At 34.4% G+C, this 23,337-nt stretch overlaps 1 protein-coding gene across 17 annotated transcripts in view; it reads left to right on the top strand.

Annotated features, from left to right (window-relative positions):
* Positions 1-23,337, top strand: part of LOC125668449 (lymphoid enhancer-binding factor 1-like) — a 60,779-nt gene that overhangs the window by 32,066 nt on the left and 5,376 nt on the right. For 5 of the 17 annotated variants that reach the window (XM_056162165.1, XM_056162173.1, XM_056162164.1 and 2 more), the window contains exons 4-8: positions 12,472-12,586; positions 14,932-15,022; positions 17,877-18,074; positions 21,638-22,064; positions 22,873-23,032. In XM_056162165.1, the coding sequence (XP_056018140.1) occupies positions 12,472-12,586; positions 14,932-15,022; positions 17,877-18,074; positions 21,638-22,064; positions 22,873-23,032 (991 nt within the window). Of the gene's footprint in view, positions 1-5,134; positions 12,029-12,471; positions 12,587-14,931; positions 15,023-17,876; positions 18,075-21,637; positions 22,065-22,872; positions 23,033-23,337 lie in introns of those variants that run through there. The other 12 variants (XM_048902625.2, XM_056162176.1, XM_048902627.2 and 9 more) reach the window with 6 other exon arrangements.

The raw sequence follows: 23,337 nt of genomic DNA on the forward strand, positions 1-23,337 counted from the left end.
ACCAATTAAAAAATGAAAGAAATAAAAATGTCTTTGTGACCTCATTTCCTTGGTCATGATGAAATTGACCTGAATGAAAGGTTTGATTGATGTGTGGTTTAGATGCTCCAGAATGGTCATGTGATACCAAATGTATAAAGTTTTAATACTGTGAAGATTATTAATGTATGCTGCAGATTTTGACACTTATATTCTAACATTAAAACATAAACAAGTGGTCAGATAAGTAATATACATGCCAGTCCATCGGCCAATAGCATTGAAGAATGCGAGGCACACTGTTTGCTTGAAGTTCCTTGTGTTTGAAGATCTCATTGTGAAACTCATTATCATGGGTTTCGAATTGACACTTTAATTTTTGACACCTGGATTCATATTTTCGTTTTTTATTTTTTTGGTATATTTATTCAAAATATATTCAGAGTCATTAGTTTCTGTCGTTGTCAGTGACAGAAGAATGTGTCGTTTCTTATTTCTTGATACAAAGAGATTGCTGTCCTCTATTTCTCCCGCACAAAGTACGCAGAATTATTCCCGTCTTTTGAATTCTATTTGGAATAGTTTATTTCTGTGATGCACGCCTGCAATTTAATTTCATGACAGAGTAATTATTTTTTTGTTGTCAAGAAAAATATTCCACTCTTTTGCAAAAATCTTATGGTAATTAATTTATCAACAAGATTCATTTGACAATTGGTGAGGCGTAGGAGATATGGAAATCTACATGTACATGTCCCGTGAATCGTTTAGAGGTGTAAAACACCGGAAAAGTATTTTCAGCTAAAATAGATATTAAACCTCTGTTGTTAAGATTTACACTGAAGAAATTTCTAGGAAATAACACAGATTAATGATGCAGTTTAGTGATAAATTACTCTGTCTAAAGTAACTTTAGCACTTTTCTCTTTTGGGAAGTTCTGGTTTTAGTGCAAGATATAAATATTTTGAAAGCTATCAATGCTGTCAAAATAATTCTTAATTGCCATATTTGTACTGCTTTGACCATATAAGGTTGCACATTAAGTATAGATAAAATTGCAAATGAGGGGTGTCTAGCATCAGGTGGCACATGTACTTTGGACAGCTTTATACTTGTTTTGTACGGAAAAGTACTTAGTTTTATCGTGATCGTGAAGACTTCCGCAAAATAATACTTCTGATTGCAGATGTTTTCTTCTTCTTTTTAATTATTATGCGAATGACCAGCTAATCAGATGAACCAGCCATTTTGGACATTAAAAAAATGACAACTATCATTTAAATTTTTAATGTGTTTAGGGCATGTTAAATAGGACCCGAGGAATGTGAAATACGAGAGTGTTGGACTTTATATGTTTGATTTGCATTCTTCATTTCTTTATGGTGTTCTGGTGGAAAATTTCCTTGTGTTGCAATTAAGCTCCATATTAAATAAGACAACCTACGTTTTGATGAAAACTATTGTGGCCTTCATAGTACATGTTATATACTTCTAGAAAATGGACTCGCAGCTATGGTCCAATTGTTAATACTTCTGAAGTCATCAAGATGTTATTCTATTTTTAAATATTGTGTCACCTGAATTGCAAACAATTCTACCATATTCATAGCAAACATCAAAGGAAGCCGCACCAGATAATCTGTTATTTTACCTGAAAATAACACTTATGTATGAAATTCCTAGTTAAGATAATTTGCATAGCGCTTCATTGTCTACTTGCGAGATGCCTGATTCTTCCATGTGAGGAAGATTCAGGAGATAAACCTATATCTCTCATATCTATGACGTCATCCATTATGATGTCATTGAGTTATAGCTGTGTCAATACTTTTATAATTATCATAATTTTTTTCAAACTGTGTGATTCCTATGGGAAATTGGAATCGTTTTCAGGTTAACATTATCAGGGTACATATTAACAGAATGAAGTACACTATATTTCATGCTAGCTGTATTTATTTCTCATGCTTTTAATGAAAGATGTAGGTTTATTTGATAACGAGGTCTCATCAAAAATCTCTCCAAATTAATCTATGGAATTTATTAATTTTGTAATGGGGGGAAAATAAGCCATGGTGGGCGGATCCTTGTGAGGTTTGAAAATTTCACCCTGGCGATTAGATATTTCAGTAAGCGCTAGAGACTCGGCAAGTCCCATTTTACTAAAATACTTCAGTTTAGATTTCATTAGTCTTAAACCCAACAGTAGGCAGGTATATGTACATTAAAGAAACATAACTGACTCAAACTTACAGGCATTTTTGAGAACATTTCTAGGAAATGAAGTCAATGCCCTTCAGACTGAAGGTTTTACCAACAAATTGAATATCTGTAATAACCTTGTAGGTTATTTAGCAATTTCAAGAAAGCTAGCATAGCAAATATTGGAGTGAGAGCATATACACTGATACAGTGCTTCAAATCTCAATAGCCCGAGATATATCTCGAGATACACGAAACACAGTGTCAGCAAGAAATGATGCATATATATGGTGACAACAGATGGAATTTTAAACCTCTAAAACGTATAGTTTTGTGTTATTGTCATTATGACAAATTAGAAGTTTTAATGTTTCAATTTTATCATCTATTGTTGTATTGAAATAAGACATAGAATGGATTGAGATAAGTTTTGTATCGTCCCTCCTCTAGTACCGGTATAATTGTATCAATAATTTGATTCTGTTTTAAAATGAAGGACCAAACTTTTTTCCCCATGTTATATGTAGTTTTGGGTGTTAATCAAAATAGATTTGTCAAACTTGTCATTTTATCCAGTAGAACACTGAGAGTTTATGTGTAGGCCTTTTAGAAATGAAGATAACCGACCTTTTGAATGGCAGCTTAGACAACCTCAAAGTATAACATTCATTGGCAGGGAGATGTAAAAAGTCTGATGTACATACAAGTTTGTCATCACTATCACAATGCAGTGTAAAATCAAATTGATACTAGAACTATGAAAAAAAAAGATGTATTGATGATATTCCAAATCTATGTTTCTTCTTTGTTCCGCTCAAATTAGTTTTAGTTTGACGATAATCTTTGAGCTCACCACGACTAAGTGGTATACCATGGTGTACTCCTACAGTGCAGTTGACAATGGCATCCCAGTAAAGTCAATTCCCCCCCCCCCCCCCCCCCCCCCCCCCTCCTCGCTGTTTTCTGGCTTACCTGTCACAAGCTTGCATGGTGTAATTTGGTCTACTAGTAGGTTACAGATTGTTGAGCATGTTGAAGTTTTTAGATTTTGTGGCATTCTCAAATAAAAATTGTCCCTACCTGGATCTGCATCTGAGGATGTGAACTACCAGACTTCAAGTTCTGATACAGAGTGGGACTTGTATTTTCTGGATTTAGTGCAGTTTAAATAGAAGTTAGCAGTCACATTCTTAAATAACTATAAATCCTAAGTAGAACTGAGGCTTGTGTGCTGGTTACGTCTATGAATGTAGATTAACTTACTTGTGTGCTGGTTACGTCTATGAATGTAGATTAACTTACTTGTGTGCTGGTTACGTCTATGAATGTAGATTAACTTACTTGTGTGCTGGTTACGTCTATGAATGTAGATTAACTTACTTGTGTGCTGGTTACGTCTATGAATGTAGATTAACTTACTTGTGTGCAGGTTATGTCTATGAATGAACTTACTTGTGTGCTGGTTACGTCTATGAATGTAGATTAACTTACTTGTGTGCTGGTTACGTCTATGAATGTAGATTAACTTACTTGTGTGCTGGTTACGTCTATGAATGTAGATTAACTTACTTGTGTGCTGGTTACGTCTATGAATGTAGATTAACTTACTTGTGTGCTGGTTACGTCTATGAATGTAGATTAACTTACTTGTGTGCAGGTTATGTCTATGAATGAACTTACTTGTGTGCTGGTTACGTCTATGAATGTAGATTAACTTACTTGTGTGCTGGTTACATCTATGAATGTAGATTAACTTACTTGTGTGCGGGTTATGTCTATAAATGTAGATTAACTTAATTGTGTGCTGGTTACATCTATGAATGTAGATTAACTTACTTGTGTGCTGGTTACATCTATGAATGTAGATTAACTTACTTGTGTGCTGGTTACGTCTATGAATGTAGATTAACTTACTTGTGTGCTGGTTATGTCTATGAATGAACTTACTTGTGTGCTGGTTACGTCTATGAATGTAGATTAACTTACTTGTGTGCTGGTTATGTCTATGAATGAACTTACTTGTGTGCTGGTTACGTCTATGAATGTAGATTAACTTACTTGTGTGCTGGTTATGTCTATGAATGAACTTACTTGTGTGCTGGTTACGTCTATGAATGTAGATTAACTTACTTGTGTGCTGGTTATGTCTATGAATGAACTTACTTGTGTGCTGGTTACGTCTATGAATGTAGATTAACTTACTTGTGTGCTGGTTACATCTATGAATGTAGATTAACTTACTTGTGTGCTGGTTACATCTATGAATGTAGATTAACTTACTTGTGTGCTGGTTACATCTATGAATGTAGATTAACTTACTTGTGTGCTGGTTACGTCTATGAATGTAGATTAACTTACTTGTGTGCTGGTTACGTCTATGAATGAACTTACTTGTGTGCTGGTTACATCTATGAATGTAGATTAACTTACTTGTGTGCTGGTTACGTCTATGAATGTAGATTAACTTACTTGCATCGGGTGCTGAGAGTGAATAGCATTTCTATTTAAAATTAATGTTTTTAAAAGTTGAGCAGTTTGAAAGTCGTTGGACTCATTGCATCCCCAAAGTAACTAGGTTTTTTCTGGACCAAATTTGCACGCAAGCTTACATCCAGGGAGGTAACTGCCACACTGACTTCTGAGGCTGAATGTGACCTATCTTTTCCAAATAATTGACCAATTTTAAGTTGTTTGGAGCAGGTCAAAGTTTTGAAACTTGGTCACATTTACAAGTTCTAGTGTATGACCTATATTTTCTGGATGAATGATCAAATGTTTGGATGAATTCCCTTGCCAACAAATCATGTTATACTTTCAAAGTTACAATATTCCATACTTGGACAACTTATGTTGATAATTAGGCATCTAGGAATGGCCTATACTAAATTCAAGGTTATGGATGCTGGATATATATGACCTATATTTTATAAGTCACTTGGATCAAATGAATAGACAATTTGTCCATGATTTACTTTATTCAAGATTCCTCTGGCTCTTTTATCTGCTTTTGTGTTGTGGTGGTGGTGGTGTGTGGTTGGGGGGTGTCAGACCAGAGGCCATATTGAAAAATGGAAATTCAGGGACACCAGGTGTCACTACTTTACTTACCTTTTTACAACTTTATTTTGCGGATCTAGCTACTGAGATGCAAGGATTCACTAAACGGATGATTATTCTACAAGCTAATCATGACCATGACTAATGCGATGCTATCACCATTTTAACATGATACTGTAACCCCGATTGGAATTGTGTTCTGACGTTATACGCAAAAAATTCAAAAGGCGAGGAGGCAGCATAATTCAAAGTACTGCTTCATTAAAATGGCAATATCATCGCAAGTCATGATTAACTGGTTACTGAATCCTAGCTCTCATCTTGGAAGCTTAGATCTGCAAAATAAAGGTGTAAAACGTAGGCAAAGCAGCAACACCAGCTGGTGTCACTGTAGTCCCTCTTTTCAATATGGCTTCTGCTCCGACTTGGTAGTGACTTTTCCTTCGCCAAGCACTTGTCATTTAAAGTGAAGTCATTGGGTATTTGGGATATGTCCTTAAAAAGGATTTGGTCTCTTAAAACAGTATTAGATGTTGGCATGATCAAAAATACCTCACTGCTATGGCCTTGCGCATCATGCTTAGGTAAAAATTTGTGACACTTATGAAAATGTAACAATATTCAGTGAGTGTTAGGTGAATCTTAATTAGTCCCATTTAGAACTGACCCTGTTTGAGGTGAGCTATATAGGCTATGTTCGATTGTTTTTTTTGATGAAGTGAATTCCCAATTTCCCAAAAGTGCTAACTTAGTAGTAATTTAATCATTATCAGATATCAAGTTCATGATCCAAAATTGTCCTGCCCCATTTGCCCCACAAGGGTATCATTTGTGAAAGAACAGATGAAAGAATTCCGTGTGTCTGAGGATGAAACTTTCACACCTTATCATTGTCCATTGAAGATAAGATTTGTTCTAAGAGGCTACCCGAAGTGACATTTCACAATTTCAGTTCTATACAGATGAGCAGAAGAAGATCGCATGGGGTCCACCCATCATTCATTTGTGTGTGTCATCTCCAGGGGGGCAGAACTAAGTACTTCATATTCAGAGACTTTTCTAAGTGCGAACTTTTGTAGAATTGTTGAATCATTGTTTGTTTTACACAAAAGTCTATTAGCCCTTAAATGGGTTCAGATTACAGAGGAAGCAAATCTGCGTGGCAGATTTGGAAGTTTGACCGCAGTTGTCAGTTCTTCATTTAAAGTACTCTCAGTGCTAATGTTGGAGCACTGAGAACTGCATGGGTATCAGCCGAAAAGAAAACCGTTGAACCTGAAGTAATGAGAGATCGAATTTGCTTCTTATTGACTCGGGACCTATTAAAAAAATAATGATAATATTGATAACAGTGTTCTACAGTCTGGCAAAGGCAACACATCTTTGTTCAAAACCAGCTTGATCCCACCCCTAATTATTTGTTAGACAGTATCAATGAATAAATTCATTAAACATATATGAATGGATTCTGTTTGTTTCCGTATAGAGTCTACCCACATACTTTAAAATGCTTATCCATCTGGTGCAGATATATATATATATATATACAATTTAAAGGAAAGAGATAAGAATTTAAACAAAAAAAATTATGGGCTGGTCCATTCATAGAGTATTCCCAGTAGCTCTTTTGACCAATTGTGAGCCTCGGCTAAAGCAATGCACACTGGGGCTGTTTTTCTCTCAATCTGTCAAGTGTCATAGCTTAGCAACTGACATGATATATAGCCCAAGCCGTCAAGTTGGGGTCAGGGTCAACATTCTACCTCCCCTTTAGTTGTAGACACCGAGCAATCAAAATACTCTAGACTTCTTCATTCATTCCATACCTTGCCTAGCCACGTGCGTATATTTATTTTTGAACTTCACTGTAAAAGAAAAGAAAAAAAGAAACAATAGATCTTTGAAAACAGACACTTAATAATATTCTATCCCACACTTCTGGATAAGAAGAGAGAGAGAGAGATGTGTATCGGTAGCTGTCAAGCTCCACCACTGGTTATTTGATGTAGAGTTAATTGAATTATGACATGATCTGTTGTTAAAGACCTGATACTAGTGGGTAAACTGATCAACACCGGGAGGATATAGACAGAATTCAGGACAGAGAGCACATGGCAGCATTGTCATAAAAGGAGGACTGACAAGTGGTGAACATTTTCTGTGTATAAGATTCAAGCATTTGTGAGACTTGGATTTTGTGTGTATTTTTTTCTCTTTGAATCGGATTTGCTTGTGTTGTAACACTGGGTCATCCGGGGACAGAATGTGGAGTGATGTGGGAGAGCCCACACCCTATAACCTCGCCCTCCCAATCTCCTCCAGCCAGACCCCCTGCCACTTCAGTTTCTGCCTCCTCCTCCTCCTCCTCTTCAGGGGGGACCACTGTTCATAGACCCATTCCATTGCCTCTTAGTGTTGCACAGGAAAAAGACTGGTTGTTAATTCGGACCAAAATGCCAGTCTGCATCTGGCCCGATACTTGTTTATTAGGATGTGCCTTAAACGACATAGGGGTAAGTTTTTATTAATTATCAAGTTGTATCCTTCAAATTTTTATTTTCTTAATACCTCATGTTTAGATGATGTGCACATACATGCATGTGTATTGGCTTCAGATCAAGTGTTATCTTGTGTGTAGTAAAAATATTTTTAAAATGAAAATTTAGTGGTTATGAAGTATATTAAAGAGAAAACCATTTTAAATTCATGTGAAAAAATAATTTAAGAAAGTTTATTAATAGCAAAAAATATATAATTCATACAGGTTTATAATTGAGTTATAAACTGCAAATTTTATTTAAAATATTTTCAATGCCTGGGAAGAATTTATCACCAAAGCATAAGCTGATTTAAAAACTTATTACATCGATTTTAAGATTGTGAAGAAGAGAATAGTAATAAAAAACGAATATATCACTGCTTAAAGTGACATTTACCAGAATATATCAATCATACAATGTGGTGTGATTTTTGACATGATAAAGAACTTAATGAGATGAGCAGCACTTTGTTATCTTGGAGTCAAATCTCTGGCTACCCCCAATGATGACTTTGTCATCCTTCACTGACGACGGAGAATAAAAACTACATCTTGTCATCCGTATTAACAATATTTATCATGTATATTGTTCTCCCTGTCTCCAGAAAACACAATCTGACCCTAGCGTCATTTAATCACAGTCTTAAAATAATAGAAGGGTAGAGAACTTAAAAAGAGGGTAGTCATCTCTTACAGATAGGGGAGTACATGCGATACAGTTCGTGAAACTTGATATAGGAGAAATGTGATTTTGGAGAGAGATAATGAGTGCCAATAATTATTGTTTCTTGTTAAAAGACCACACTCCTTGATATTTTTCCTAATATCATGATAGCTGTCCTTCTCTTTGTAAAAGCTGGAGACATGAGAAGGGTGATCTATTCAAAAAAGTGCCTATTGAAAGGTGTACACCATCTTGTTTGTGTGTCAGATATAAATTTCGGGGTACCCCAGCTTTTCAATTTTCATATTGGGGCCCCTGTGGCTGGGGAATGGGTCTTGAGAAGTTGTGTAGGAAATAATTTAATAAGACTACAGTATGATAATTGTATAGAAATGTCAGACAATTTGCATATTTTCATTATAATACCTTGAATCAAGGAGCTTTACCTAATAAAATTAAGTACAAGTTCATTTATGTATCTGATCTTCAATGGGCCTCTGCACTCATTTTCTTTGATGGACGTGTGTCATGATGGATCAGTCCATTTTCAAGGTGTGCACACCATGAAGTTTTAGACCATTTCCACCTATTTCACTAAGATAAAAGATTAATTTAGAGGATTAAATAATATCATATGACTCTTGAGAGGAAATTGGACCCTTGCCACCATTTTAGAATGGTAGATATGTACATATAGATCCTGCAGACAGCTACATTCCAATCAGTCTTACCCTGGCGAGAACGTCCTAACTGCCAGCAGGATTTCATTTTTGTCATGCTTGCTGCGCTTGACACTAAACATCAATACACCTAGTGCTTTTATGATTAACGATTAAACAGTCAGTGAAAATAAAAATCTTCACTTCAGTGAAAATTTTTCTATTTTTACATAGGAATATCTAAAGCTATTATATTGAAAAGGACCAATTATCTTTTATTTGTACAAGAAGTAATGCTTGTTTCTTCAACTAAGAGAAATTTCCCTGGGAGGTATTCCAAGTGAAGCTTATCAAAACTTGACATTTAAATAAATAGATGCAATGATAAAATTGATATGATATAGAATCAATAATTTTATCATCATTTCTTTGAATAATCTCTAACACAAAAACCCTCAAATATTTTCCTATGCAAAATCTTGTTTTGATCGAGTCAACACCATTGTAAGAAAGTTAGGAATTTATTAATGGCGTCCTGTTGGATACTTGGCTCAAGCTTGCATGCTCTTGTCATTTTCATCCATCACTTATACATGATGGGAATACCCACTTGTGTATGGTAGCTTAGGTCTGAATGACATGAGTGTCAAACTCCTTTAGTAAAATTTATGTAGGATTTCATTAGTGTAAACTTGTGTAATTTATTTTTTTAAAAAAATTAATTCTTACCTCCTATTTTATTTGAAAAATGATAAAATTTTTGTTGCGTACCCAGAAACTCTTTGATGATGAAATTTATGAGCTGTATAGCCTGTAGCTGTTAATGCATGAAAGTCTGAAAGGATAAAACTTTTATACCCCCTTTGCTCATGCAGGGGACAGGCAGTCAAGGCCAGCACATTTGAGTGGATGTGTAATTTACACAATCTTAACAAGGGTTTAGACACCTTAATTATTATGGATGTTATGCAATCTCTGAGCTTCATATTTGCTCAACAGAGATTATTGGTGACTACAGAGACAGGAGCCTGTTAATTTTAAGGTCAAAAGTCGAGGTCAAAAAAAAAAGGTAGATCATTGTTACAGCTTTGTGAGTTCTGGTTGCACATACAGTTTCAAACATGCTTATACAGAGATGCACGATCCTGTGGGGATCTAGGTTTGAATATGTCCTCAATATCCCTTGCTTGTCATATCTAGAGTCGAGTAATTTTATTGGGCGGTCCTTCGGATGAGACCGCAAGAACGGAGGTCTTATGCCACAGTAGGTGTGGCACAATAAAGATCTCTCCCTGCTCAATGGCCATGAGCACCAAGTATAGGCCTAAATTTTGCAGCCCTTCACCAGCAATGGTGACTTCCATACGAGTGAAATATTCTCAAGAGGAACGTTAAAACAATATTCAATCAATCAGAGATGCAAGGGGTCAATGGACTAATTACAGGATTAAAAGGTCAAGATTGATTGATTGAATATTGTTTAACGTCCCTCTCGAGAATATTTCACTCATATGGAGACGTCAACACTGCCAAGGTCAAGAAGAAATATGTATATTAGGTTTTACGATGTTTTGAACATGGTGTTAACAGACTTTTAAGTCCACTGCTTATAACTAAAGAGATATTTGATGGGAAAGGTCAAGAACTCCACTGAATTTGTAGTGGAAAGAACAAAAGTCAAAATCAGTAGTTAGAGAATTCAACAGCCCCAAGAAGTAGCAAAGTGGGCAGAGGAATTGGCCAATCAATTTAGAGTGAAGTTAGTCAAGGTGGAAGTAAAGGTGAATTAGTGTGTTGTGTGACTTATATAAAAATCAATGTTGAGAATCAAACTCAGGAATGATTTCAAGTTGTGGAGGAGGGATGTTTAGCTTAGGGGGAGCCTTTGTATTAAAAGAAAATTACAGTTTTATAATATATTCAACATGACTAGGAAAAAGGATTAAAAACTTCAATACAAACCAGGAAAGCTGTTGAAACATATATATATGAAATCTAATCCAAAGAAGGAATAATTTAGTTGCTTTTGAAACATAACATACAACATGATTTCAAAGGAGTGACTGTGCAGACAAATTAACAAAAGATCTCTTCATAACCAATGTTTACTGAAATTTCAGTTGTAAAAAGCTTTCTGATGAATAAGTGCTAAATTGAATAGATCACACCCATGCCATGCAGGCACTAGACTTGTCTAGCTCTACTATCTGGATATTTTTATGGTTTGCTAATGAAATATTTATTTAACTCCAGTTGTTTGTGCATTAGTTTATTGTCTTTTTTTTTAATTCAACCTAAAAAATTGCCAAAACCAAAGTATTATTCATGGGGAAAATGAATTTTAACTGTGAATTAAGCAGGAAATTGAACATGTGTGTAAGAAAGTATATATAAAATGTGTATGATCATGTCCAGTACATTGTATTGGGTTTATTACAACACATGGCACAAATTGTAATTATATCCACCAAAATTTCTTAGAGAATTCAGGAAGAAAATGATATTTTTATAATTTTTGAAGGACTTCGTATCAGGCTGTCATATGTTTTGATGTCTGTACTGTCCTCGCCAATACTGTGAACGCCCATTTATCATCGGAAGTATTGTATCACATTCAGGGATCATCGCTCCTTGAAAAAAAACCTGGCTATTTAGTCGCGTGATCTCGCCTTTTTAGTAATGGAGAAATGGCACTTGACAAAGGGGGAAAAAAGCTTAATAAGAATATATAACCTCTTGTGTGGTGAAGCTTGATGACAGACGTGTTAACAGATATTTTTTGGACACATAAATTGTTTGAGGACATTTGTTAGAGGACAGTCGTAATTAATTAAACATTGCTATTTTGGATATAACGACTACAGTTGTTTACCATGCCACCGATGGATCTAAGCTTATTAGAGGCTGCCATGCTGCCGTTGGTCTGGGTAGGAAATTATTTGTAATCAAATCTAAAGATGATGATCACTCTAGTGTTGAGGACTTTATTAATGAAGGGTGGAAATATGAGACATTTTTTAGTTGAGTCTTTTACATTGTTTTAAGAAACAATTTCTCCATGTTCAACTTCAGGGATCTGTTTGCTTCTTTTTGAATTACCGTTGCCTGTAAACTTTTGAACATGAATATAAATCAACATATTTACATTTATGTTGTTTGGTTGTTGTTTTTTTAGTTTTAGATTAAAATTAATGTATTTTATGAAAATAGATAAATATTTGGTGGAGCAATTTAATTATTTGCATTAGTCATGATGGATTATTTCTCCATAAGTGTTAATTAGCATTCATTTATTATTTATATAGATGCGCTTTGTTATGAAGTTTGGTGTTATCACGATTACAGTACATATAAATTTTTTTTTCCACAGGGGAACAAGTTTCAGCCGCCACTGGCGGGGCTGATGATGTACAACAATGAACACTTCGCCCAACCCCCACCAGCTCACATGGGTATACCACCTGTTCATATAGACCCCAAATCAGGTGAGCAAAGCAAGGCACACCAAGAATGTTATACCCTCACTGAAAAAGAAATTCTGTAGGCTATAATATTTCACTTTCAGTTTCATTCATATATATTCTGCAACTTTAAATGGTAGGTGAATTCTAAGTTAGGTACACTCATGAAAATGTATTTTGATTTAAGGGTCGTAGCTTTTGAAGATTTCAGCTTCAGAAGAAATATATGCTGTAGTTGAGACACTGCCTTTATACATACAACAGTCAGTTGAAAAAGAAGAAAAAATTGCAAGCAGTTCAGAATTTCCCATAAATTAAGATGAAAGCCATAATGATTGTCTAGCATCTTGAAATTATGGTTGTGAGCTGTATATTGTTGATATGAATGAAACAGACTCAATATGCAATCCTAAACTTTTTGTTTATTGCTAATGGATTATGGTTTCTTCGTTGTAATTAATTTCCCCCCAACAAATTGTCCACCCAGAAAAATTCTTTGTTGGAACTTTGGTTCATTGAAATTCTTCTTTTTCAAATTACATATTTTATCAGATGATTAATAAATAGAAAAAAGTCTTGTGGAATGAAGAAATAAAATGCCTTTTTCTATGTTAAGCCTGATATGGTAATCTGTTTCCCATTTCAATTAGAGACATATTAAAGGAGGGATGAGTGTCGCATTCTGCAGTCTACTGAAATTTCAGTCATTTTCATGAAAGAAAAATGAGTCTCATTATAAATTGACCATTCATAATGAAAAAAACCGATCATAAATCATGTTTCAAAAGTGATTTCTTGCGCACGCACACACAAACAAAACAAAATAAAAAAAAAAATCAGATAAAAAGAGAATATGCCTGCATCTCAGCCTTTAGCTTCATAATGCAGCCATGACAAAAATTGGGATATTTGCATCTGTGACAATTCAAAAACCATAAATCTGCCATTTTGATTGCAAGACTATAATACTCTCCAATATCGACTGGTCTGTTAGCCTTATGTTGGTCCAACAAACAGCTCATAATGATCCTAGGGAAAATTGTCTCATTTAATGTAATTTTATTTGCTTAAAATCATGCAGGATCAATTATTCATATAAAAAAAGGTTATAACAAGAAATACTATCATAGACAGAGGCTAGGCAAAATTTGCTTGCATTAGAGTTAGGTGAATTACCAGTTTAAAAAAAAAGAATATTTTGATTTAGGTTATTCTGATGATCAGTGATATCAATTCAATTTAAATCACAGACTGTATAACTGTGAGACAAAATTGTGTTTCACAAAATTGTTATGTTTGTTAAATGTGAGAAAATATTAACTATTATTGGAAGGTGGGTTTTTTTTTTTGGTATCAGTTGTATTTTGCATGATTTGAGGGATCGTTTTCACCCACTAATTTTCATTTCTAATATTGAAAGGAACTAATATTGAAAGGAATGATTAAAAAAAAATGAAAAATTGTTGAGGGGAAAAACCTATGTTTTGAAGTAAAAGGGAAGCAAGTTCCAATTGTTATTATTTATTACAGTATGCAATTTGATCAAAAGACAATGTGTAATTGAAGGATGTAAAATGTAGCCCCCCACCCCCCCCCCACCCCCCCCCACCCCCCAAAATAAAGTGAAATAGTTCACAAGTTGTCCAGGAATACTTGAATATCAGAGTAAGTTCAACATGGGAAAAGAGAACTAAAATTGTTCAATAGCTTTAAGTATGTAGACAAGTAGTTTAAGGGCAATACATTGTATTGTGAAGTGGTTGTTATAAGCTTATTGCAGTCAATTGGCCAGGATATGTATTATGCACCAAGTGAAAAAGAATAAAATTTGACCTTTTTTTAAATTCATGCTTTAAAGAAGTTTGCATTTTTGAAAAAGAATTGACAGTGGGGAGGCCGGGGATCGATTCTCGATCCTGGTGCTGCATCCACCCTAAGGAAATTAATGTAGGTAGTGACCGTTCCATTGCCAAGTGCCTAGCACTAGGAGTGAAAAGTACTAGTCTTTTAGATTTGACCTTAAAAACAAAGTCCCATGTCATGGTAGGTGTAATTGGCACGATAACCCCTCTGGCTGTAAGCACCATGCCTAGGTCAAAATTTGTGGCCCATCACATACAGCTGGTGACGTTTCTGTATCAGTGAAAATGTCGAACAATAAACAAACAAAAATAGATTTATTTTTTTTCAATAAGAATATGTTAAAAATATTAAATTTCAAATGATTGTTTACCCAAATTAATTATCCATATATTTCAAAAACAATCTGACTAAAGCACAGACCTATATTATGAATACTTTAGTCAGACTGTTTCAAAATGAAAGTCAGTAATAAAAATATGATGTAATTATGCTGTTTACATTTACAGGTTTACCAAGACACCCTATGTATGCTTATCCTGCCCCAGGCCAGTTTCCCCCACCTAGTCTGTATGGGCCAGACCTCTCCCAAGTTCAATGGTGTGTATTGAGGAACAGGTTTTAATTCTCAACTGAAACTGAGCTTGAATTATAATTTTGTATGTTTTCCTGTTTTGACCAATCTATAAAAATTGCTCCAATTGATTTATTGATGTATCTCTCAAGAAAGTGGGGATGTTGTTTTTTTTTATTCAGCAGCATGTACAAAACCTTGTCAGTAATTTTTCTTGTTGGAAATGACTTAGAATTTGTTCTGTTGGGTATTATCAGCTTCTATATACCCCCAAAGGCTTATTGAATGTCACTTTTCCAAAAAAAATAATAAGAATTAATACATTTTTTACCCTCCAGAATATTTTTTTCTGCTTACCCACCATTAGGTTGAAATGATGGGTATCAGAATTAAAACAAACAATATTTTGATTTATAGGTCTAAGAGGCAGTGCATTGGAGAGGGTAATTCCTACATGAATCCAGTATACATAATATAGTATGATATAAAGGGTATAATTATGTACTAGTTCCCAAATTTTTTTGTGGAATTGGGCCTGCTCCTCTTGATAAAGAGTTGAAAGAAGCACCATTTTCAAAACAATGTATTAACAAATTCTGGATGATCACTGAATGTGGGACTGAATTCATTGGAATATTTACCAATTTGACTTGGGTTGAAGTAATAAAATGCTAGGTCATGCGTAATAGGCAAAAAGAAAAGAAATTCATTGTTGTAAATGCTTCTGTGCAATAAGCAACATGAAATATGTCAATATCTAATTATAAAGAAACACCCAGAAGTGGAGGATCTTGCCATAACTCATTATATAAAGTACCCCACCAAGACAGCCCATAATCTCAAAAGATCTAGTCAACTTTTTTTGTGCACACCATCTGATATTGGCCGTGGAACAACCAATAAAACAATAATCCTGTGTCAGAAGTAGATTGTAAACTTGAGGATACACTTTTTTGCCATCTGTTTGATTGTGGCAGGAGGAAATGAGATATTTCTGAGTCCTTTTTCATTTTTACCTGAGTCTGACACCTAAATCTTCAGCTAAAAAATGTGCAATAATTTGTGATTAATGGCGATTTCAAATAAATACATATGGCCTACCCAAGGCAAGCAGTCATTGTGTAAGGTTTCCTTTTGGGTTTTATTTTTTCAAAGCCTACACACAGTTTTATGCGGGCTCCAAGACGCAGGGATCATTTTCCTATCCAGTGATTTCATAAACAGGGAAAGAAAAGAAGCTCATTATTGTGTACTGTGAGGTCAGAGAAAAAAATAGGCGATACGGTTCCGATTATTTCACTACATTAGGCAGTAATTGTCGATGTACCTGCCACTGTCTCATCTCCTGCTTGCCGACCTACGAATATTAACAAGGGTATATTCTGATATAGAAGTTTTCAGGGATGGCTGGTAGAATCTTTATTTATGTTTCCTGCCTTGAAGAATGGCAAGATGAAAATGACATCTGAAAGAGACATTTTGATGTATATCTATACTTACATTCTGTAAGTTTGAACCTTTAGGAGATTTTTTATAGATGTGAAATTTACATAAAATGAAGACAACAGAGATATTAGATGCACGAAATTCCGAGGGAGAAAATTCAAATATGACAAGTTTATGGCATGTAATTGGTGGCTTATGCAGACTCGGATTTTTTTGGGCCGAATTTAGACTTGTTTGAACGTAAATATGTGTACATGTAATATAAATGGAAACAATGTCTTCAGAAATTTTTGTGTTTTAATTAAAAACATGCGACTAAGGGAACAATTGCTAATTAGAAGTTTTTTGAAATATTTCATTCTCAAAAATATTTAAAACTTTCTTTATCATAATTAGATATTTAAATCCATAGTGGGGAATACTAATTGAAATTCGTTGGAAATGATATCGTTTTGTTTTTCAGTCCTCTTTATAGTTATTATGAAGTAAGGGAGATGGTCCGTAGTGCATGTTTTGTAATTTCAAATTGCTTTGAATGGGAGTTCATTTGCTCTAGGTAACATGGGACTTGACATCTAATGACAAAATATATTTTCTTTTATGATAATATTGAATAGCCCATGGCATGTGAATGCATCAAATCTTTTCCACCTTTTTACGACAAGCCTCTATAATCTTTGTATTGTATTGAAGGGTAATTTGAAATTGTAAGAGAATTATGAATTTCACCACTTCTTGGGTGCATATCCATTCATTTGGGATCTTAATCAATATTTGCATTTTGTATTTGTTAATGTAGGGATTTGATATTAATTTTGATATTTAATAAATGGCTTTTCTCTCGTGAAGAACACAGATATCCCTGGTGACTATAGATGAGATGTTTTTTTTTCTTTTGGACCAAATTTTTCAAAGCAGAGATTGTAGATGTACTTTATTTCACTCCCATCACTGTAAGTGATGATGATTGATCAAGTACAGGGTGTTTATAAGTATCAGAGTACGTGATTTACACAGGACAAACATACTTCTCTTTGACTTTTTTCCTGTTGACAGAGAATCTCAAATAAGTATTTCCTGAATGAAAAGGAATGACTTTTTCTTTTAAATTACATAACAAGGTTTAATTTCCTGATGGAGAGGATATCGTTACTTGAAAATCTTTATATTGCTTTGATAATAAATATGTATAGACAACTTTAGATATATATTTTTAAAAAAGCATCCCTGAGATATTCTCTATTTTCTGTGCACTGATTGATTTGTGTACATGAATTTTTGTTCTTCTCAACAGAGTAAGAAATTTCCGTTGAAGAGCTGCGCATAAAGATATTGTGCATAGAAAACTAGTTGCAATTACACCCCCCCCCCCCTCCAAGTAATTGGTATGTTAAATTGAAATATGTAATCAAGTAAATGTTGTGGATTTTGCAGGAGAGGGCCATCTGGCTATCCCATTTCCTCAGGTGCCTTTTCTGGGCCTTACCCACCTTCATTAGTCAACACCTCCTCACTCTCACGATTCGGACATCCCGGTCTATTTCCTCCTCCTGGTCTTCATCCAGGGATGCCTCACCCCTCCATGGTTTCTCCTGGAACCAAGCAAGAACCAAACCCTCATAACCAAGACAGGTGAGAATTTGAAAAAATTGCATTTGTTATGTATTGAACCAGTGCAAGTCACTATTTTGGGGGCTTATTGCTGTCTTTTCAGAAATAAATTTCTGTTTTGAAAATGCATGAGTGTATGAACTGCAATGCTTTATGGTAGCATACTTTAATGCTTCTTGAAAATCATGCTGGCATGAAGCTATGCAGTTCATACCCTTGTGTAATTTCAAAAAACACAGTATGTTTATTACATTTGTATTCTGTCATTTCTGTGGAAATTCCCAGCAGTTAGAATAGATACTATATTTATCTGTATTCATATGCACATTGTTTTCAACTGCAACATATTCATGTCATTACAGTATGTAGAAACACATTGTGATTGTAAATTATATATAGCTGTAATTTAGTCCAAAGATCCATTTCAGACGCTTGAAAAGTAGGGAAACATTTGTCAACTTTTCATGTGATTTTGGCTGACATTGTAATGAAAGAATGTCTAGATTGTTTTTGTTGTGGTGAGTATGTAAACAGTGAAAGCATAAGTTGCTGTCAATACAGATATTGCCCATATTTCCACAGCTTTTATACTCACCATAATACAAGTAACTTGCACATTTATTCCTTACGTCTTGTATATAGGTTTATATGTCAAGGTTAAAGGTCAGTGCTGTCATTGAGAAATAAAATACATGTACATTGATACAGCATAGGTTTATTACTGATAAAATATGGATATATATAAATATATATAGGTATACAGTTTCGAGAATCAAACTTTTCAAAGAACAGCATTGACACAATAAAGAAACCTCATTGCTACAGCACCATAAAGAAACCTCATTGCTACGGCCCTGCACACCATGCATAGGTCTAAATTTGTGGCACCTCAACTTCTTGATATGAGTGAAACATTTTGAAAAGGATAAAAACAAATAAACATCTTTTTCCATTATGAAATCGATAAATAATTGAACATTTGTGATCGAACGCATTAGGGGAATGTAGATAATGCAAGACAACTTGAGGAATTGTTGCAAGTGGCACACATCCAATTTCTAAATATTACTATGATATTTCAACTTCCTCTTGAATGATTGGCTCCACTGCTTTCCATCTTGGTTGCTACTGAGACCTTCGTTCGTTTGATTGATCGAATACATAACATATTTTCGTTTGATTGATCAAATACATAACATATTTCATTCTAGATTATAATGCATCAAATGAAACCTTTTGTGCTTTTTGAGAATATATGTCAATGTTTAATCATTTGAATAAAACAAAAATAAGAACAGGAATACAATACACAGCAATCTGATTGAATGCAGGTGCTTTGATCTGCTAATCAATTTATCAAATGAAGAGTAGTGTTTTTCCAAAATTGAAAAAAAAAATTACTTTGGATTTTGTCTTTTTATCGCTCTAAAATGTCGGATATATATAAATTGTGGGTTTGTGGACATATATTTCATGCCTCGTGGCCTGATTTTCTGACTTATATGTATATATGATGAACTTAGTGATTTATATGTTGATCAGGAAGGCTCTATTAAAAATAGAGAAGTTAATAAAGAAAATATTGCTGGGTGGGGACAACAAAGGGCTTCGGGAAAAGGAATACTTAGCCTCTCTGTGGCGTATCGATGTCCTCCATGCTCTGGTTGGACGAATGTACTCTTGAAGCTGTGTTTAATTAATGAAATTTGGTTAGACTTGTTCAATCAATATTTTTTATTCAAAGGCAAATTCTTGGAATTTTACACTCTTGGCTTGAAAAATTTCTTTTTCTCATCTCATTGTTTGCATAAGTCTATATCATGAATATCTATATTAATTTGGATGGAATTTAATCATTTTCTACTAAAATTGATGTAGATTTATTGTTGTTTGGCAGAGGAAACTGAAATATGCATGAATGAATTTTTAATGAAATTATTTCTTTGTTCCTGGCAAATATAGACTATCATAAAATGCAATCGATTGAAAAACGAATCTAGCACAATTTTTTGCTCACCTGAGCCAAAAGGCTGAAGTAAGCTTTTCTGATCTAAAGTTGTTTGCGGTCATAATCTTTATCATATTTTCATCATCTATAGAACCACTGGGTAAATTTCAATCAGACTTGGTACAAATCATCCTTGGATGAAGGGTATTCAATTTTGTGCAAATGTAGGGCCATTTCCCTTTTCAAAGGGGAGATGGTCAAGAAAAGGCAAAAATAGGGTGGCATCCTTTAAAACCTCTGGGCTCGAAAAGTTGAAATTCAAATAAAAGCTTCCTGACATAATGTAGATTCTAAGTTTGTTCAAATTATGGTCCCCAGTAGTGTTGAAAAATTGGGAAAATTTCATAATCAATAATCGGTCAAAATCAGAAAAATTGTATTGATGAATGATCGATATAATCGGTATTTACATGTAGTAGATAAATATGTAGTATCTATTTAGTTTTATGGATATGTGCAGCAAACACACTAGCTGGTGTCACTGAATTCCCACTTTTCAATGTCGAGTCCTCTCTGACTCCCCCCGCACATGTCTCGATATAAAAGCAGGATTAGCAGTCAGATGAATCTCGAATTGGATATTAATTAGTGTACAGGCAACACTCGATTATGAAAAATAGAATAGATAATCGGAATCGAAGAGCCAAAAATGATCGACAATCAATTGTTAGCGACAATCGTTTCATCACTAGTCCCCAGGGGTAGGATGGGGGCACAATAGGGGATCAAAGTTTTCCATAAGAATTTGCAGGAATTTTTTTTTAATTGAAATCTTTTTCTCAAGAAAAAACAAGGCCATGATAAGTCATATTTGATTTGCAAGCATCTTCAGGTAGTGCATATTCAAATTGTGGCCCCTGTGGGTTGGGTGGGGCCACAAGTTTACTCTGTAGCCTTGACCTTGGATTTTAACCTACTTTTAAGAAAAGTTAACCTAGGCAATATCTGAAATATTTAAGGTAGGGCTTTTATATTTTGTATAGATTTCTTATGGTAAGACCTTACATTTGATACCATGATTTTTACCTTGTGACCTTGTATCATCGTTATGTTATGTTAATCTTTGGGGCCACGATATGTGTGAAAAAGTTTTCATGGGAATAAAGATTGAAACAAAAAAAACTTTTATAGATCTATAAATTGCAAATACTGAACAACAGAAGGACCAAGGTTACTCAAGTGAGCAATGTGGCCCATGGCCTCTTGTTTGACAAATGGAAATATTTGAGATCTATAACATACCTTTAAAAATTATTACAAATGAAAACTATAGAATTGTCTCAAATAACAAAAAATTGCAATTTTAGTGTAAAATCATAAAGAATTTTTTTTTAATACCCCTTCAGGACTCGAGGGTGCATGATTTTGTAGATTACAAGCATGACGCCTGTTAATCCACCGAGTTAATTAGATAGTTGAACAGGTTTAAAAAGATAAAGACTATTTATGATTTTATTATTTGTGACACTGTTTTATTTTGCCTTGATTTGTAAGTCATTTTATCGAGTCTGCTGAAAATTCAGATCGACAAAAATTGTAGGGAAAGATTATGAAGTGAAACTTTTATACATTGTAGAAACAGTTCCTTAGATCAGTATGGTGGGGGTGGCCCAAACACCGGTCATCATCCCCCTGAAGATAAAAAGAAAAACCACATAAAGAAACCACTTAATGCCTTCATGCTCTTTATGAAAGAGATGAGAGCACAAGTCGTGGCAGAATGCACGCTAAAAGAATCAGCAGCCATTAACCAAATTTTAGGGCGACGAGTAAGTAAAAAGAAAGGACAGTTAAAATATCTGCCGACTTTTTTTTCTTGCAGAAATACACTAGATGGAGAGGCTGGTAAACTCTCTGGGAACCTTCACGAGGAAAAAAAGAAAAATTATGTAAAGAAACCTTTAAATGCTTTCATGCTCTTCATGAAAGAAATGCGGGGCAAAGTCGTGTCTGAATGCACGTTAAAAGAATCGGCAGCTATTAACCAAATATTAGGTCGCAGAGTAAGTAACAATTTTAGTTTTTGAAGTAATTCATGCAGCATCTTTGTAATAAATAGTGTGCAAGGAGAAATGTTCAGCAACATGAATTTTTGATTCTAGCAATGGAACGGCATGTCACATTATCAAGTGATACCAAGGGATTTGAATTTGAATGGATGTCATAATAATTTGGAAGAATGTACAGATTTTTATTACTTCTAGATTACAAAATATCAGTTAGTGAATGGGGTTACTTTGTTCTGCCTTTTTTAAAACAGTATGGTAGAATTTTCAAAAGGAAATGAAAGTTGTATGAGGGGAAACAGAAATGTTTCACCTAGTGTGCAGGCAGTATGTGTTACAAAGTTAATGCAGTTGGTCATATTACCTTTGCAAAAGTTGAATGGATTTTAAGCCACTGTTTCCCTCAATTTCATTTATGACGTGCTGGTATTGTGTTGGAGAGAAGCTAAGAAAATTGATATCTTGTGAAATATTGAAAAGATCACTACCAGGCTAGTATTTCAAACCTTTCAAAGCTTTTAATGCTGGCCCATATGGTGCAAACCATGTTTAAAAGTCATTGTATGCATTTGTCTGCTGCAGTATTTCAATGCCTTTGTGCACAAGTCAGCCTTGAGAACAAGTTTGTCAATAACAGTAAATATGGTGGTAATATATGTATAGTTTTAGTATCAGAAATGAAGTCAATTCATCCGCTAAACGAATGTTATTGATTTGAAAATAATTTTTAGAAATCGGTAATAGCCTCAGAAAAACTAGGTGAGGGGAGACAATCCAATCATGTATATAATGTCTTGTGTTACAGTGGCATGCATTAGACAGAGCGGAGCAGGCCAAATATTATGAAATGGCGAGAAAAGAAAAAGAATTACATATGCAGCTGTATCCTGGCTGGAGCGCCCGAGATAATTATGCCTGTCACACGAAAAAGAAGAGGAAGAAAAAGGACGGTACCCCCAGCAAGGGTAATGTCGGGTTCTCCATTGTTCGGCCGACAGTAAAACTTTAATTTTTCTATGATAACAAATACATTTATTAGCAAATTTAACCATCAACTTTTCTCAGACATGCATGCAAAAAAAAAAAATTATATTTGATGTAACAATATTTGTAAACTTACAACTCTTATGGTCATATGCGACATTCCCCAATAAAACATTTTAAAAAATACAATTTACTTGCATCTAATCTCATTTCTACAAAAAATCTTGGGGTATATTACCATGTCTGTTTTAGAGTTAGCATATTTTGATAGTTCCTGGTAATTGCA

The sequence above is a fragment of the Ostrea edulis genome, chromosome 4, assembly GCF_947568905.1.
Source record: "Ostrea edulis chromosome 4, xbOstEdul1.1, whole genome shotgun sequence".
Taxonomy (NCBI): domain Eukaryota; kingdom Metazoa; phylum Mollusca; class Bivalvia; order Ostreida; family Ostreidae; genus Ostrea; species Ostrea edulis.